Raw genomic sequence first — 14,914 nt, 5'->3', positions numbered from 1 at the left:
TGGACAGACAAATGGCTGATGATTTCCAGTAAATGTTTGAGATGATTCAATTTGGGGCATCAAATACAAGGGGGAAAGTACACAATAAATAGCAGGACCCTTAGGAGCACTGATGTATAGATGAAGTCCAATGAGGTAAAATGAGGAACATTTTGTTTGTTAACACATAAAGTGGTAGGCGCCTGGAACCCACAGCCAGGGTATGTGGTTGAAACTGATACAATAGCAATGTTTAAGCAGCATTTAGGCAGTCTCATGAGCAGGCAGAGAATAAATAGTTGCAAAGGGCCCATTCACATGCTGTACTCTTCTATGCTAATATTAAGGGTTTAACCTGACACGATTTTGGGGATCAGATCAACTTAGAACAAAGTTGTTAATTAATAGCCCTAGATGACAACAATCTGATGATCACTTTTCAAGGTCTTTTGAGTGGGGCATTAGAGGAAATGGAAATAATTTTCTTAGTGCTTTTTTAGGGTATCCTAAAGATTCAAAGGGTTAAGAGGAATGTGTGTCTTGTACTGCATCACATTCTTACCCTTTTAGGCAAAACAATAATTGTTTTATGTGTCAAGACATTGTAAGAATGAGTAAATTTGAAGAAGTGCTGAATTTCAGCGAGGGAGAATGGTGTAACAAATTATGTTACAGTCATTATTAAACACTGCATTTTTTTGTCTCTGGCTATTGTGTGCTTTATATATTAGCTTGATTGCTTTCTATTTCAGAGTCAGAGGATGTTAGCTGAAGTTATATTTCAAGACTTCAATATCTAATCCTTCCTTAGATTCCCCTCAACACTGAGGCTCAATTATTACTTATTGAACTTCATGTTCGGCTAGGGACTGCTTACACATGAAAATTTTCTTGGTGAAGTTTGGAGAAGAGCTGAGAGAATTGCTTTGAATTAACATCAGAATTGTAATGCCAAACTTGTCTAATCACATGACAAGAAATTCCATTTCAGATTGGCTCAACATTTGTCAATTGAATCGGATGTTGGAAGTGCAAAGTCTTTTAATGAATGAATTTAGCTGAGTGAAACAACAAGGATGTTGGGGAAGTTGCATCACACTCCTTTGCCATAATCCCCTTTTTGACAAATTATGACAAACTTGGGACCAATTTATCTTCATGCCAAATACCACACTGTCAAAATCTTAGACACTGAGCGTTTTAGTTGCATAAAATAATTAAATGTGACAAATGTTAGTTAGATTGTGCCATAAACATTTAAGATTTGGTTGACTATGCTTTTAGCAAGTGCTTTTGTTTTCGTACTACGTTAAAGAAGCTTATCCATTTTAAAGCTGCTTCTATATCCAAATGTTTTATTGTTAAGTACTTTTTAGCTTACATTTCAAGTAACATATACATTCCCTTTATTTTGTATATATGAAAGTAAAAAGGAGCTCCATAGTCCTGAGCATACTGACAGCAGAGCTCTACCTTATTTTTTAGCATTACTGAGTCTGTGCATACCATCTGGAGATTAGATTTGAAAAACTTATTTCCATAGACATTTCCAGAATCTGTATCAGTTTAGTGGTCATTTTCTTTCACCCAGTCATTGGAGAAAGGTCCTGGCAGCTTCCAGTCCAGATTACCAGCTGATTTAGCTTTACCTATTATGCTTATAAAAGCATCACCTTAAATGAGGAAGAGAATTGTAATGCATATAATGATAGGCAAATTAGAGTTTCTGTCACCATGATTTTATTCATATTATGTATATTGACCAATTTCTATCTTTAAAGAATGAACTACAAATGTTATTGGTGTCTCAGATAAAGTTTTTGATCAGTCCAATTGGCTCATTAATTTGCTGGCTGGGGACCTTGCTGGGTACAGGCTGGCTGTGATGGTATAAAAGCAGATTTTTGGATATACTCCTACATCAAAATGCTATATTAAAATTATATTCATAAATACAGTGAAATATATTTGAAAAGTGAACAAATTATTTTTGGCAGTATTTTATGTTTCTGACTTAACAGACTGTTGCTCTGTGTATTTCTGACAGACTTTAGATGTATATTGTTGTTACATCCCAAGAATGGATTGTATTGTTAATGGTAAACATTCATATTTATGAATTAGGACAACTTGGGAGGAAACAGTAAAACTGCCATGATAGCAACCATAAGCCCGGCTGGCGACAATTATGAAGAAACTCTGTCTACACTAAGATATGCAGACCGGGCAAAGCGCATAGTAAACCATGCTGTAGTGAATGAGGATCCCAATGCCAAGATCATTCGAGAACTCCGTGAGGAAGTAGAAAAACTTAAGGAACAATTAAGTCAGGCTGAGGTAAGAAGGCGAAGGGGAATGACCAGCATTAGAGCATAGAGTATGTTTATGACAAGTTTTCTTACTGTAACATTAGCCAGAAGGTCCAGGTGACTTATCTACCTTACAACCCTTTAGTTTCCCAAGAACCTTCTCATTAGTAATGGCAACTTCACACACTTCTGATCCCTGACATACTGGACTTGCACCATACTGCTAGTGTCTTCCACAGTGAAGCCTGATGCAAAATATTTATTCAGTTTGTCCACTATTACCTTGTCCCCCATTATTACCTCTCCAGCATCACTTTCCAGTGGTCCGATATCCACTCTCACATCTCTTTTACATCTGAAGAAACTTTTGGTGTCCTCTTTAATATTATCGGCTAGGTTACTTTCGTAATTCCATCTTTTTCTTCTTAATGATTTTTTTTAGTTGCCGTCTGTTGGTTTATAAAAACTTTCCAATCCTCTAGCTTCTTGCTAATTTTTGCTCTAATATATGCCTTCACTTTGGCTTTTATATTGGCTTTGACTTCTCTTTTTAGCCACAGTTGTGTTATCTTGCCTTTAGAATATTTCTTCCTCTTTGGGATCTATATATCATATGCCTTCCAACTCGCTTCCAGAAATTCTAGCCATTGCTGCCCTGCTGTCATCCCTGCCAGTGTTCTTTTCCAATCAATTTTCCAACTCCTCTCTCATGTCTCTGTAATTCCTTTTATTCCATTGTAATAGTGATACAGCTGACATTAGCTTCTCTTATTTCAGGGTGAATTCGATCATATCATGATCAGTTGCCCCAAAGAGTTCTGTAACCAATTCCAGTTCATTGCCACAGCACCCAATCCAGAATAGTTGATCCCTTAGTGGGCTCAAACACGAGCTACTCTAAAAAACCATCCCATAGGCATTCTAGAAATTCCCCCTCTTGGGATCCAGTACACACCTGATTTTCCCAATCTACTTGCATCCCAATGATTATTGTAACATTGCCCTTTTAACATGCATTTTCTATTTTCCATTTTAGACAACATCCTTACTACTATACTTATACTGTGTGCATTCAAGTATAGCACCCTTTAGTCCTGTATTCACCCTTTTTGTTTTTGTCCATCTTTTACATTTTAAAATAATAAATGTCATTGAAAACGTCAGGAAGGGAAGATGCAGGGTACGAGCCAGAGTAACACACACAAAATGCTGGAGGAACTGAACAAATCGGGCAGCATAGCTGGAAGGGCATAAACAGTTAACGTGTTGAGCTATGACCCTTTAGCAGGATTTTAAAGGAAAGAGGCAGAAACCAGAAATAAAGTAGGTGAAGGAGTACAAGCTGGCAGGTGATATGTGATACCAATGGGTCCACTCTTATTACCTTCCCACCCCTCAGGTTCCCCTCCTCTTTCCCGTCTATGGTCCACTGTCCTTACTTACTAGATTCCTCCTTTTTCAGTCCCTTACCTCTTCCAGCACCTCCCAGCTTTTTACTTCATCCCCTCTCCCACCCACCACACAGCTGTGTGCTTGGTCCCCTGCTCTATTCACTTTACACTATGTTACTGGCTCAGCACAGCTCCAGTTCAAGTTTGCTGATGACACCACTGTCTTCGGCCAAATCAAAGGCAGTGATATAGCATATAGGAGGGAGATTGAAAATCTGGCTGAGTGGTGTTGTAACAACAACCTCTTACTCAGTGTCAGCAAGACCAAGGAGCTGATTATCGACTTCAGGATGAGGAAACCAGAGATCCATGAGCCAGTCCTCATCAGAGGATCAGAGGTGGAGAGGGTCAGCAACTTCAAATTCCTAGGTGTTATTAGTTCAGAGGACCTGACCTGGGCCCAGCACATAAGTGCAATTATGAAGAAAGCACAACGACACCTCTACTTCCTTAGGAGTTTGCAGCATGACAGCTAAAACTTTGACAAACTTCTGTAGATGAGTAGTGGAGAGTTTATTGACTGACTGTATCACAGCCTGGTCTGGAAACACCAATGCCCTTGAATGAAAAAATCCTACAAAAAGTAGTGGATACAGTCCAGCCCACCATGGGTAAAGCTCTTGCAACTATTGAACACATCTACATGAAAGCAGCATCCATCATCAGGGACCCCCACCACCCAGCACGTGCTCGCTTCTTGTCTATGCCACAGGAAGAAGGTACAGGAGCTTCAGGGCTCACACTACCAGGTTTAGGAACAGTAACTACACCTCAGCCATCATGCTCTTGAACCAAATGGGATAATTTCACTCAACATCACTTGCCCCATCATTGAAATGTTCCCACAAGGTTCACTTTCAAGGACTGTTCATCTCAAATTCTTGATATTTATTACTTATTTATTTATCATTGTTATTTCTTCTTTTTGTATTTGCACAGTTTGTTGTCTTCTGCACTCTGGGTTGTGTTTCATTGATTTTGTTATGGTTATTATTCTTTAGATTATTGAGTATGCCCACAAGAAAATGAATTTCAACTTGACATATATGTAATTTGACAATAAATTTACATTGAACTTCAAACCTTCCCACTCAGCTGGTCTCAACTGCCAGCTTGTTCCTTTTGCTCTCCCACCTTCTGGTCTTCTGTCCCCTTCCTTTCCTGTTCTGATTAAGGATCTAGGCCTGAAACATTGACTGTTTGTCTCCCTACATAAATGTTGCCTGACTTGCTGAGTTCTTCCAGCATCTTGTATATGTTGCTCAAGATTTCCAACATCTGCAGAATCTTTGTGTTTATTATTAGCCAGAGCTTACCTTTTTACTTGTTAATAAATAAATACGGTTGTTCCTCTTAGATCAACCAAAGTGTGTCTAATTCGTTTCTGCTCAGAGTGTCTGTGCTTTACAACCGGTCTCTGGTGATTTCAGTAGCAGTGTTGGATGTCAGAATTGTTATGTTTTGTAACTTCGAAGTATAAAACTAATCGAAAGAAAACACAGACCTGGGATAACGTGTGTACTCTAAATTTGTTTTTACTTTAGCGAAATGCACACACATGACATGATGACTTATGCCATTCACGTACTTTTACATATAACCTGTAATGAATTATTTAAACAAAGAATGCTTAATCAAACAATATAGTTACAATACTACTCAAATATTTCTGAAATATTAAATGCACAACAAGAATGTGTCAGCTTGTCTCTAACTTTGATGACTGAGAGGCAGAGAAGAGAAGGTGGCCAGTGGTATCCACTGGAATAGTAAGAGTGAGAAAAATCCAGCCCAAACAAGTTCTGTCTGTCTACAATTTTATAGCATGCATCACTATTTCCTCTTGTTTCTGATGAGTGGATTAAAAATGAACTCAGGCCTGCGTTATTACTGTTGAGAGTCAGCATAGTTTGATCTGCCCCTGTACAGTATATGAACTTTGCAGGGACTCTATCCTGATGTAGTCCATGATTTACTAATTCCTTTTTTTTAAATGAATTAGTAAATCAGGGACTGGAACTGGATATAGTTATCAAAAATCTCAAAGATAATTTGCCTGTCTCATGTAAATGTCAGAACTATATTATCAGGAGGTAATGACTAATGTAGGACCCTTTGCAAAATTAATAACAAGAATGTTAAACTGTTGAACTTAAAATGTCAAAAAAACAATCTCATTTCCATATCTAAAGAGAATTGGTTTTGGAACAAAGGACCTGAACTGTTTTGGACAAGTCTGAAGGTTAATTGCTGATTTCTATTAATTTAGCTAATCTAAAGTAGAATGAATTTATTATCATGATTTCAATCAGACTGTGAAAAATGTTTATTTGCAGAAGACAAAATACATCTTCAACTAACTCTATCTTTTAATGAAGATACATGAGGTGGTTAACTTCAAAATCAGCTGAAGATTCACTTTTTTTAACCTCTGCCCTGATGAAAGATGAGCTGTAATTTTAAGATCATAAAATATTTTTCTGTCTGTATGTTAATGCATGTTAAAAATGATAGAATCTTATTGCATCTGTCGTATAGGCAATGAAAGCACCAGAGCTGAAGGAGAAATTAGAAGAATCTGAAAAACTTATAAAAGACCTGACTGTTACCTGGGAGGAGAAACTGAGGAAAACTGAAGAAATTGCACAGGTTTGTTTGTGGAGGAAAAAGATTTAATGGGATTAATAATTTCTTTCCTTGAGATAACAATTATAAGCTCAAATGTGCCACGTGCTAAAGACCAAAGTTTCTCTTAGTTGTGAGTATTTGTACTTCAAATGGAAACAGGTTTATGGAACGATAGTACATTTTTGATGTGATTATGGGGAAGGTGATTATCGTCCCTCTCCCACCTCTCTGATTCTACTCTGAAAGAGATATCAGCGTGACAAGAGACTGGTCCATATTATTGGCCTTTGTGTTGATTCAGTTTTTTTACGATTTAAATTCAACTTTTACTAACTCTACCATGCCTGAATTCTTTAAGGCAGGGGTTCCCAACCTGGGGTCTATGGAACCCTTGCTTAATGGTATTGATCCATGGCATAAAAAAGATTGGGAACCCCTGCTTTAAGGTATTTTTTATTAGATCAATGACTTGTATTTTTTTAAATTTCATAGTGGTGAAGTTGGAAAGCAGACCAGAAATTTGCTTAAATAAATCAGTAGTTTCACGAACATCAGATTGTACTAACATCTCCATTTGATTATTATAGATAGACAATTTAAAAAAAAAATGACAATAGTAACACATAATATTTCTGGGTACCTCAGAGTTCTGTTCCAAAAGCAAAAACAATGGTTGAATTCTTTCTATCTAGAAAGCAAAGTTGATTTCATTATTGAATGGGTGTGATAGAGATTTGCCATGTGATTTTATCTGATTACAGAGCTGTGAAATATAGTTCCCAGTGTAGCACTTTCTGATAATGGGAACATAGTGCATTCTACTGCAAATCACAGAGTTGGAGTCTCAGCATTTTTTTTAAGGAATTCTGGCGAATGTGATTCTGTAATTAAATGTTTAATGAAACCGGGATTTCTTTTGGAAAGCAAGCTCTGCTATTGAATTTCTATTAAACTAATCTGAGATTGATTTATTTAACTTGTTATCAAGGAAGTTACAATTGGTCAGAACTGATTGTGGTTAGACTTCATTTCTAACTGCTATGGCTGCACATAATAGCCATTTACTTTGAATTAAAAATGAACCAATTTTATAGCCTCCTCCAGAACATGAAATTGACTTCAGAACATGTTTTCTATGCAGCCTGTGCTTCGTATTTTCCTGTGAAAAGCTTCCTTTATAGCTGTGTTAATTAGGGTCGGTGATCAGATTTACAAGAGTGATTTAACAGAAGTCATTTTGATGAGGTAACTTGAAATCATTACTTCCAAAGGATCAAAATACATTTGTAATTTATGTCTCTTAAGTAATATGGATGAGCCAGAATCATTAATTTTCTTTTCTGTAACTAAATCTATTCTCATTTAAAAAAAAAATTCTGAACTAGAGTATTGAATTCACTTTGAAATAGGAGGCTGTTATTATCTCTTGCGGAACTAAAATGAGTTGATGTCTTTTGTAATTTTGATACAGGAAAGACAGAAGCAGCTTGAGAGTATGGGCATTTCTTTGGAGTCATCTGGCATTAAAGTTGGAGATGACAAATGTTTTTTGGTCAACCTGAATGCTGACCCTGCACTCAATGAGCTTCTTGTTTATTACTTGAAGGTGAGCCTTTGTTTGAAGCACAAGCGGTTAGCACTGCCTTGTATGTAACAAGTGTTTCAGTTGCAGGAGTACAGTGGAGGTTAGATGCAAACGCATGCCACAATTGCTACTGCCTGTTACCTCCATTGTGGACTCTATGGGCGTCCATAGTGGGCCAGCTCCATGCTTGACTCCCTTATCACACCCACTGCATTGACCCTTTGCAGCTGTGAGGCTTCCGGGTGTTTCATTAAACAAAACCTTCAAGTTGATATTTAAAATTAAACATTTAAAACAAATTTTCCTAAAGTGCTGATAATTATCAATGAAAATACACAATCAAAATAACAACACACACAAAATGCTGGTAGAACACAGCAGGCTAGGCAGCATCTATAGGGAGAAGCGCTGTCGACGTTTCGGGCCGAGACGTCGACAGCGCTTCTCCCTATAGATGCTGCCTGGCCTGCTGTGTTCCACCAGCATTTTGTGTGTGTTGTTGTTTGAATTTCCAGCATCTGCAGATTTCCTCGTGTTTGCCAATCAAAATAAGTAGGTTTAGTTCATCTTAACCTTTTAAATGAAGATTTGCACCCTCATATAAATGCATGTGCTCATGCTGGACAAACCATCTCCAGCTAGCGTGAAGCCGAAGCATTAATTACAAAATACATCCATATATATACATTGGTTCAGTATGCCAGCTCCCTCAATGTTTCAGCCTCTTTGCCCACCGCCTCTTCTTTCCTTTTATACTTTTTCAAAACTGTCTTCCGTTATAATTGTATAATTGTTTCTTTGGCTTGGCAGCAGAAATTTGTCAAAGAATGTCATGAAGCATCTAAAAATACGTTATGACATTAAGGATTCCATATGAGTGTTGATAAAATAGTGTATATATATATACAATTACATGGAAATGGGCTATTAACTTCTGTTCTCATCCTTCATAGAATGGAATATGATGTAGTGCAGATACCTTGTACAATATAGATTTACAACTGTTGACATTTCTTTGAAACTTCCGCATTATGGATATGCTGTTCTCCTTCACTACTTTAATAATTTTCTGAATAGATTATTTCCGAATTGTTTGCTGGGTGGTTTAGCATTGGTTTTCATATTCATCTCATGTTCTCGATATTTATTGCTTATTTATTATTATTTCTTTTTGTATTTGCACAATTTATTCTCTTTTGCACAGCGGTTGAATGCCCAAGTTGGTGTGGTCTTCCTTTGATTCTATTATAATTATGTTATGGATTTGTTGAGTATGCCCGCAAGAAAATGAAACTCAGTGTGGTATATGGTCACACATATGCACTTTAATAATAAATTTAATTTGAACTTTGGTTTTGGATATCTCTATGAAATTTGTTTTCAAGATTCAGATTGGGCACATTAGAAATGCAAGAGGAGCATTCGAGAAACATAAGGACAGAGGAAGCAGAAGTAGAGAGAGGGCATTCAGTGGCACATTCCTGCACATTCTTTATTCCTTGGTTCACTTTCTAGCTGAAAATTAGTAGACTCAGTGACTGAACCTTGGGTACAGAATGTCAAGGTGCAGAAATTCCCTCTGAAATCTGTTTTGTATGGCGGACCTTTTGAGTCTGTAACCCCCATTCCTGGAAGCCTGAACCAGTGGAGACATTGGCAACGTACGCTCAATGGCCACTTTATTTGGTACACCTGTAAACATTACCATTACTACAGATATCTAATCAGCCTGTCATGTGGCAGCAACTCAATGCATAAAAGCACGCCGATGTGGTCAAGAGTTAAATTGCTGTTCTGACCAAGCTTCAGAATGAGGAAGAAATGTGATCTAAATTACTATCAACATGGAATGATAGTTGGTGCCAAGTGGGGTGATTTGTATCTCAGAAGCTGCTGATCTCCTGGGATTTTCATTCACAATTGTCTAGAGTTTACAGAGAATGGTGCGATAAATGAAGAACATCCACGGAGCGGCAGTTCTGTGGGTGAAAATGTTAATGAAAGAGACCAGAGGAGATTCAAAATGATGGGAAGGTAACGGTAACTCAAATAACCATGCATCACAACTATGGTGTGCAGAACAGCATCTCTGAATGTACCGCATGTCGAACCTTGAAGTGGATTGGCTACAGCCAGCAGAGGACCACACTGGGTTCCATTCCTGTACCTAATAAAGTGGCCACTGAGTGTATCCTGTCAAGCCCCTTAAGAAGTGTTTTTGTTTCCACGAAATCTGTTTTCATTTGTCCGAACTTGAGAGAATAAATACACAGTCACTCAATCAGTCCTTGTACAAGTCCAACATCTTTGGAAACAATGTGGCGTATCATCCCTGCACTTCCTCAAAATCTGTATATTGTTCCTTGTATAGGAAGACCAAGTCAAGGTGCAGTCTCATCAAGTTTGGAGCAAGATGGCTCTTCTTGCAATAAAAGTCACATAACATTTGTCTAATTGCCTTCTGAGCTTGCATGTTGACTTTCAACCATTTGTGTACAAGCATATCCAATTCCTCTAAACACCAAAGTTTATCAGTCTCTTACCAATTAAGAAAAATAACTTCCTTCCTCTGATCAAGAAGCAAGATCTTACATTTTTCCATCTTATATGCCATGTCCTTTCCCATTCTCTCAGTCCATTCATACCCCCTCAGTTTCTCTGTATCTTTCTGACAGCCCACACTGACAATCTGTTTTGTACTTTCGGCAAATGTTGGAAGATTCCTATTTGATTTCTTAATCCAAATCATTGATCTCGATTATGAAGCAGTGTGACTCAGCACCAGCCTCTGCGGCACTGTATTAGTCACATGCTCCCAACCCAATAATGACTCAGTCATATGTTTCTCTTGTTTTTTTCTTTTCATGCCAGTATATTATGGTTAATCTCACATGTCACAAGCCTTTTTTTAAAAATGTTTGTGTGGTGCCTGAACAAAAATGTTTTTTAAGTCTAGATACATCATTATCAATTTGTTCACCTTCATCTGTTATGCAAGTTTTATCCAAAAAGAAACAACATCTATCACTTTATTTGGTTTTCAGAAGTTCAAGTGCCCTTTCAGCATATACCTAATAATAGATTCCAACCTACTACTAATAATAACTTCCAGTTTCCTGTTTTCACTCTCCTTCCTTTCTAATTAATATTACATTTTCTACTTTCTGATCTCTGCAAAGCATTCTGCATCCGCAGAATTTTGGAAGATGATAGCAACTGATGCGACTATCTCTCTGCTGCCTCCTTCGTAATCCTAAGATAGAACGTGCCTTATGAGAATAGGTTGAGTGAACTCGGCCTTTTCTCCTTAGAGCGACAGAGGATGAGAGGTGACCTGATAGAGGTGTACAAGAGGCATTGATCGTGTGGATAGTCAGAAGCTTTTTCCCAGGACTGAAGTGGCTAGCATGAGAGGGCATAGTTTTAAGATGCTTGGAAGTAGGTACAGAGGAGATGTCCGGGTAAGTTTTTTATGCAGGGAGTGGTGAGTGTATGGAGTGGGCTGCCAACTGCGGTGGTGGAGGCGGAAACGATAGGGTCTTTTAAGAGACTCCTGGAGAGGTACATGGAGCTTAGAAAAATAGAGGGCTATGGGTAAGCCTAGGTAGTTCTAAGGTAAGGACATGTTTAGCACAGCTTTGTGGGCCGAAGGGCTTGTATTGTGCTGTAGGTTTTCAACGTTTCTTTGTTCTAGAGGTCAGCGGGTCCTTGGAATTGATCATTTTTACCAGTCTGGTTTTTTTTACTCATTTTGATTTCTGTGAGCTCATTTGCTCTAGACATCTTGTCCTCCACTATTTCTGGGAAGTTTACTGTGTTCTTTGGCATGAACATCAGAATTACAGCAGAGTTGATGCAGATAAATCTCAGGGCATCAACTATGCAGATTGCTATATAACCAGAGGACAGCGTCATTACCTTCTGCCATGGCCTTCTTTCCTGATATAATTTCTACTGTCTCCATATGTACTGCACAGACATTAACTTCAGCTAAGCTTAAACCTCTTCCAATGCAAATACCATTCTTAACACTTAGGCAGATGCAGTGTAATGTTGATCCACCTTTCCATATAGTTCACAGGCCCTCCTCAGGATCACATGCCCAACTTGTAAGACATAATACAGTACTGGAATACATCCTTTGTCCCACAATGTCGATGTCTCTCCATTTCCTGAACATTCACTTGCCTATCTAAGAGCCTGTTGAACATCTCTGTCATATTGGCCATCATCATCACCCCTCCTGTGCATTCCAGGCCTCCACCACTCTGTGGGGGGGAGGGGTGATGCCCCATACGTCTCCTTTCCTGTTACCCCTGCCACCATAACTGCATGTTCTCCATTGTGTTAGTGGTTTAGACTCTGGGAGAAAGATACTGGCTGACCCAAAACATCGCCTGTTTATTCACGTGCATTGATGCTGCCTGACCTGCTGAGCTCCTCCAGCACACTGTGTGCGTTGCTCTAGATTTGTAGTACCTCTTATGGCTGTCTGTTTCTCCTGTGTCATAATTTTATAAACCTCTATGAGATCTCCATTCAGACTCTTTCACTCCAGAGAAAAACAACCAAAGTTCATCCAACCTGTCCTTAGCACATGCTCTCTTATCCAGGCAGCATCCTGGGAAACCTCTTCTGCACCCTCTCCAAAGCCTTCATTTCCTTCCTGTAAGAACAACCAGAATTGAATGCAGTACTCCAGGTCTAACTAGAATTTTATAAAGGACTATTGAAATCAATGCCTTGACTAATAAAGATAAGCCTTCTTTACCATCCTTTCAACCTGTGTGTCCACTTTTGGGGAGCTATGGAATTTGGACACCAATACCCCTATACACATCAGCACTGTTAAGGATATTGTTGTTAACAGTATCCTCTCCCCTCACATTTCATCTTCTAAAGTACAACACCTCACCTCAAGCCAGATTGAACTCCACCTTCCTCTGAGAATATCTGCAACTGATCTATATCTTGCTGTACCCTTTGATAATCTTCAGCACTCCACATTACCAATCTTTATATAGTCTGCAACATTCGTAACCAACCTATGCACATTTTCATAGCCCATTCATACAACGGTTTGTGAGACTGTTCAATGGACTTTTTGGCTGCTACACAGCTGCAACGATCTTCATTTGGTGGGAATTGGGTTCATGGTAATATATTGACAACTAGCAGCAAAATTTAAATGGTTGAGTTAAATTCTGTACTTTAGCCACAGCTTGCCCTTGTTTGGCCTGTGCTTTTATTTAATTAAATTGCCAGGCTGCTGCATTTCCAACTTGTCAACTGTTCAGGTTATGTGCATTTCTCTGGAGGGGACTTGTAAATACTCCATCAACTTTTCCTTTCTTTCCACTATATTGATGACAAAATATTCTGGGATAGAGTTCATGACATCATCTTCCAATCACAAACAAGAGAGAATCTGCAGATGCTAGAAATCCGAGCATCACACACAAAATGCTGGAAGAACTCAGCAGGCCAGGCAGCGCCTCTGGAAAAGCATACAGTCAACGTTTTGGGCCGAGACTCTTAGGCAGGACTGGAGAAAAAAAGACGATGAATAGATTTAAAAGGTGGGGGGAGGGGAGAAAGAAACACAAGGTGATAGGTGAAATCTGGAGGGTGAGGGATGAAGTAAAGAGCTGGGAAGTTGATTGGTGATCGAGATACAGGGCGGGAGAAGGGGGAGTCTGGTAGAAAACGACAGAAGGCCATGGAAGAAAGAAAAGGGGGGGGGAGGATCACCAAAGGGAGGCGATGGGTGGGCAAGGAGATAAGGTGAGAGAGGGAAATAGGGATGGGGAATGGTGAAGGGGGGGCAATTACCAGAAGTTCAAGAAATCAATGTTCATGCCATCAGGTTGGAGGCTACCCAGACAGAATATAAGGTGTTGCTTCTCCAAACTGATTGTGACCTCATCGCAACAGTCCTGCCATAGGATCTCAGCCTGAAACATCGACTATACTCTTTTTCACAGATGCTGCCTGGCCTGCTGAGTTCCTCCAGCATTTTGTGTGTGTTGACATCATCTTCCAAATTAGATTAAACTTTTAGCACTGTTAAGCTATTCTATCCTTTCCTCTATTGATAATTACTCATTGAATCTTCATTATCCAGCATATCCTTGTACGCTGTCTTCAAGTCTATGGCATGCAAGTCTCACCATGGAACTTTAACTTCAATGTACATTAGATCAACGTAAATTTTTATGAGAGTTACATATTTGGTCTCCAGCTTAATGAATTTGTTTTAATTTGGGTGTGTATAGACGATCATGAAGCCCACAATGTTCGATATAGACTTAAAAAAGCTGTAGTGCAAATCTAAGCTTGTAATTTCTTTCCCCATTCCACGCACAATTATATTCCAAGTATAAGAAATGTAAACCCAGGAATTACTGAACAGTCATTGTGCTTATGTTTGATTATCTCTCCCATATGCTTAAAATGAGAATTAAGTTGTAGCCTCCCACATGTTACATGGTTGACTTGCTTGGTTGAGTATTTGTGGTGTGATTACAATTGATCTTCATTACTTTTATCAATTTCCAGTTAGAGCAGTTAATGCAGGACAGTTTCCCCTTGCCAGTCATCACCTTCCTTCTGCAGGAAGCATAGGTCAGTAACTTTTTCCATAGTATTCCTGTTGCAAAATCACCATGTCCTGGTTTCTGCAACTTCATGAGAACAAACTTTGCCAGTTTGAAAGTACTCAGCCAGTTGAAAAGTAGTCTGTTTAAATTACCAATTTTAGTTCAGAAGCTCTTTTGCTTGTGCTGTATTTGTTATTGCTGCAATTTCAGCTTTAAGCCATGTTTTAATGATATTCAGTAAGGGAAAGGTTATGATTAAATATTTGCCAAGCCAGTGTGCATGGAAATACTGATTCATGCTGGCTGGCTGAAGTGGCGTGCTGTGCTGTACACGGTGTGACTATTCATAGCACAGTGCTGACC

At 38.7% G+C, this 14,914-nt stretch overlaps 1 protein-coding gene across 5 annotated transcripts in view; it reads left to right on the top strand.

Annotated features, from left to right (window-relative positions):
- Positions 1-14,914, top strand: part of kif13a (kinesin family member 13A) — a 235,687-nt gene that overhangs the window by 128,828 nt on the left and 91,945 nt on the right. For all 5 annotated transcript variants that reach the window (XR_012095681.1, XM_073024008.1, XM_073024006.1 and 2 more), the window contains exons 11-13: positions 2,104-2,316; positions 6,278-6,388; positions 7,839-7,973. Coding sequence is in view for 4 of the 5 variants with exons in the window: in XM_073024008.1 (XP_072880109.1) it covers positions 2,104-2,316; positions 6,278-6,388; positions 7,839-7,973 (459 nt within the window). In the remaining variant the exon portion in view is untranslated. The remainder of the gene's footprint in view (positions 1-2,103; positions 2,317-6,277; positions 6,389-7,838; positions 7,974-14,914) is intronic.

Source organism: Hemitrygon akajei, chromosome 20 (assembly GCF_048418815.1).
Source record: "Hemitrygon akajei chromosome 20, sHemAka1.3, whole genome shotgun sequence".
In the NCBI taxonomy this organism is placed as follows: domain Eukaryota; kingdom Metazoa; phylum Chordata; class Chondrichthyes; order Myliobatiformes; family Dasyatidae; genus Hemitrygon; species Hemitrygon akajei.
Note: the sequence above shows the minus strand (reverse complement) of the source record. Positions and strands in the feature narration are given on the sequence as shown.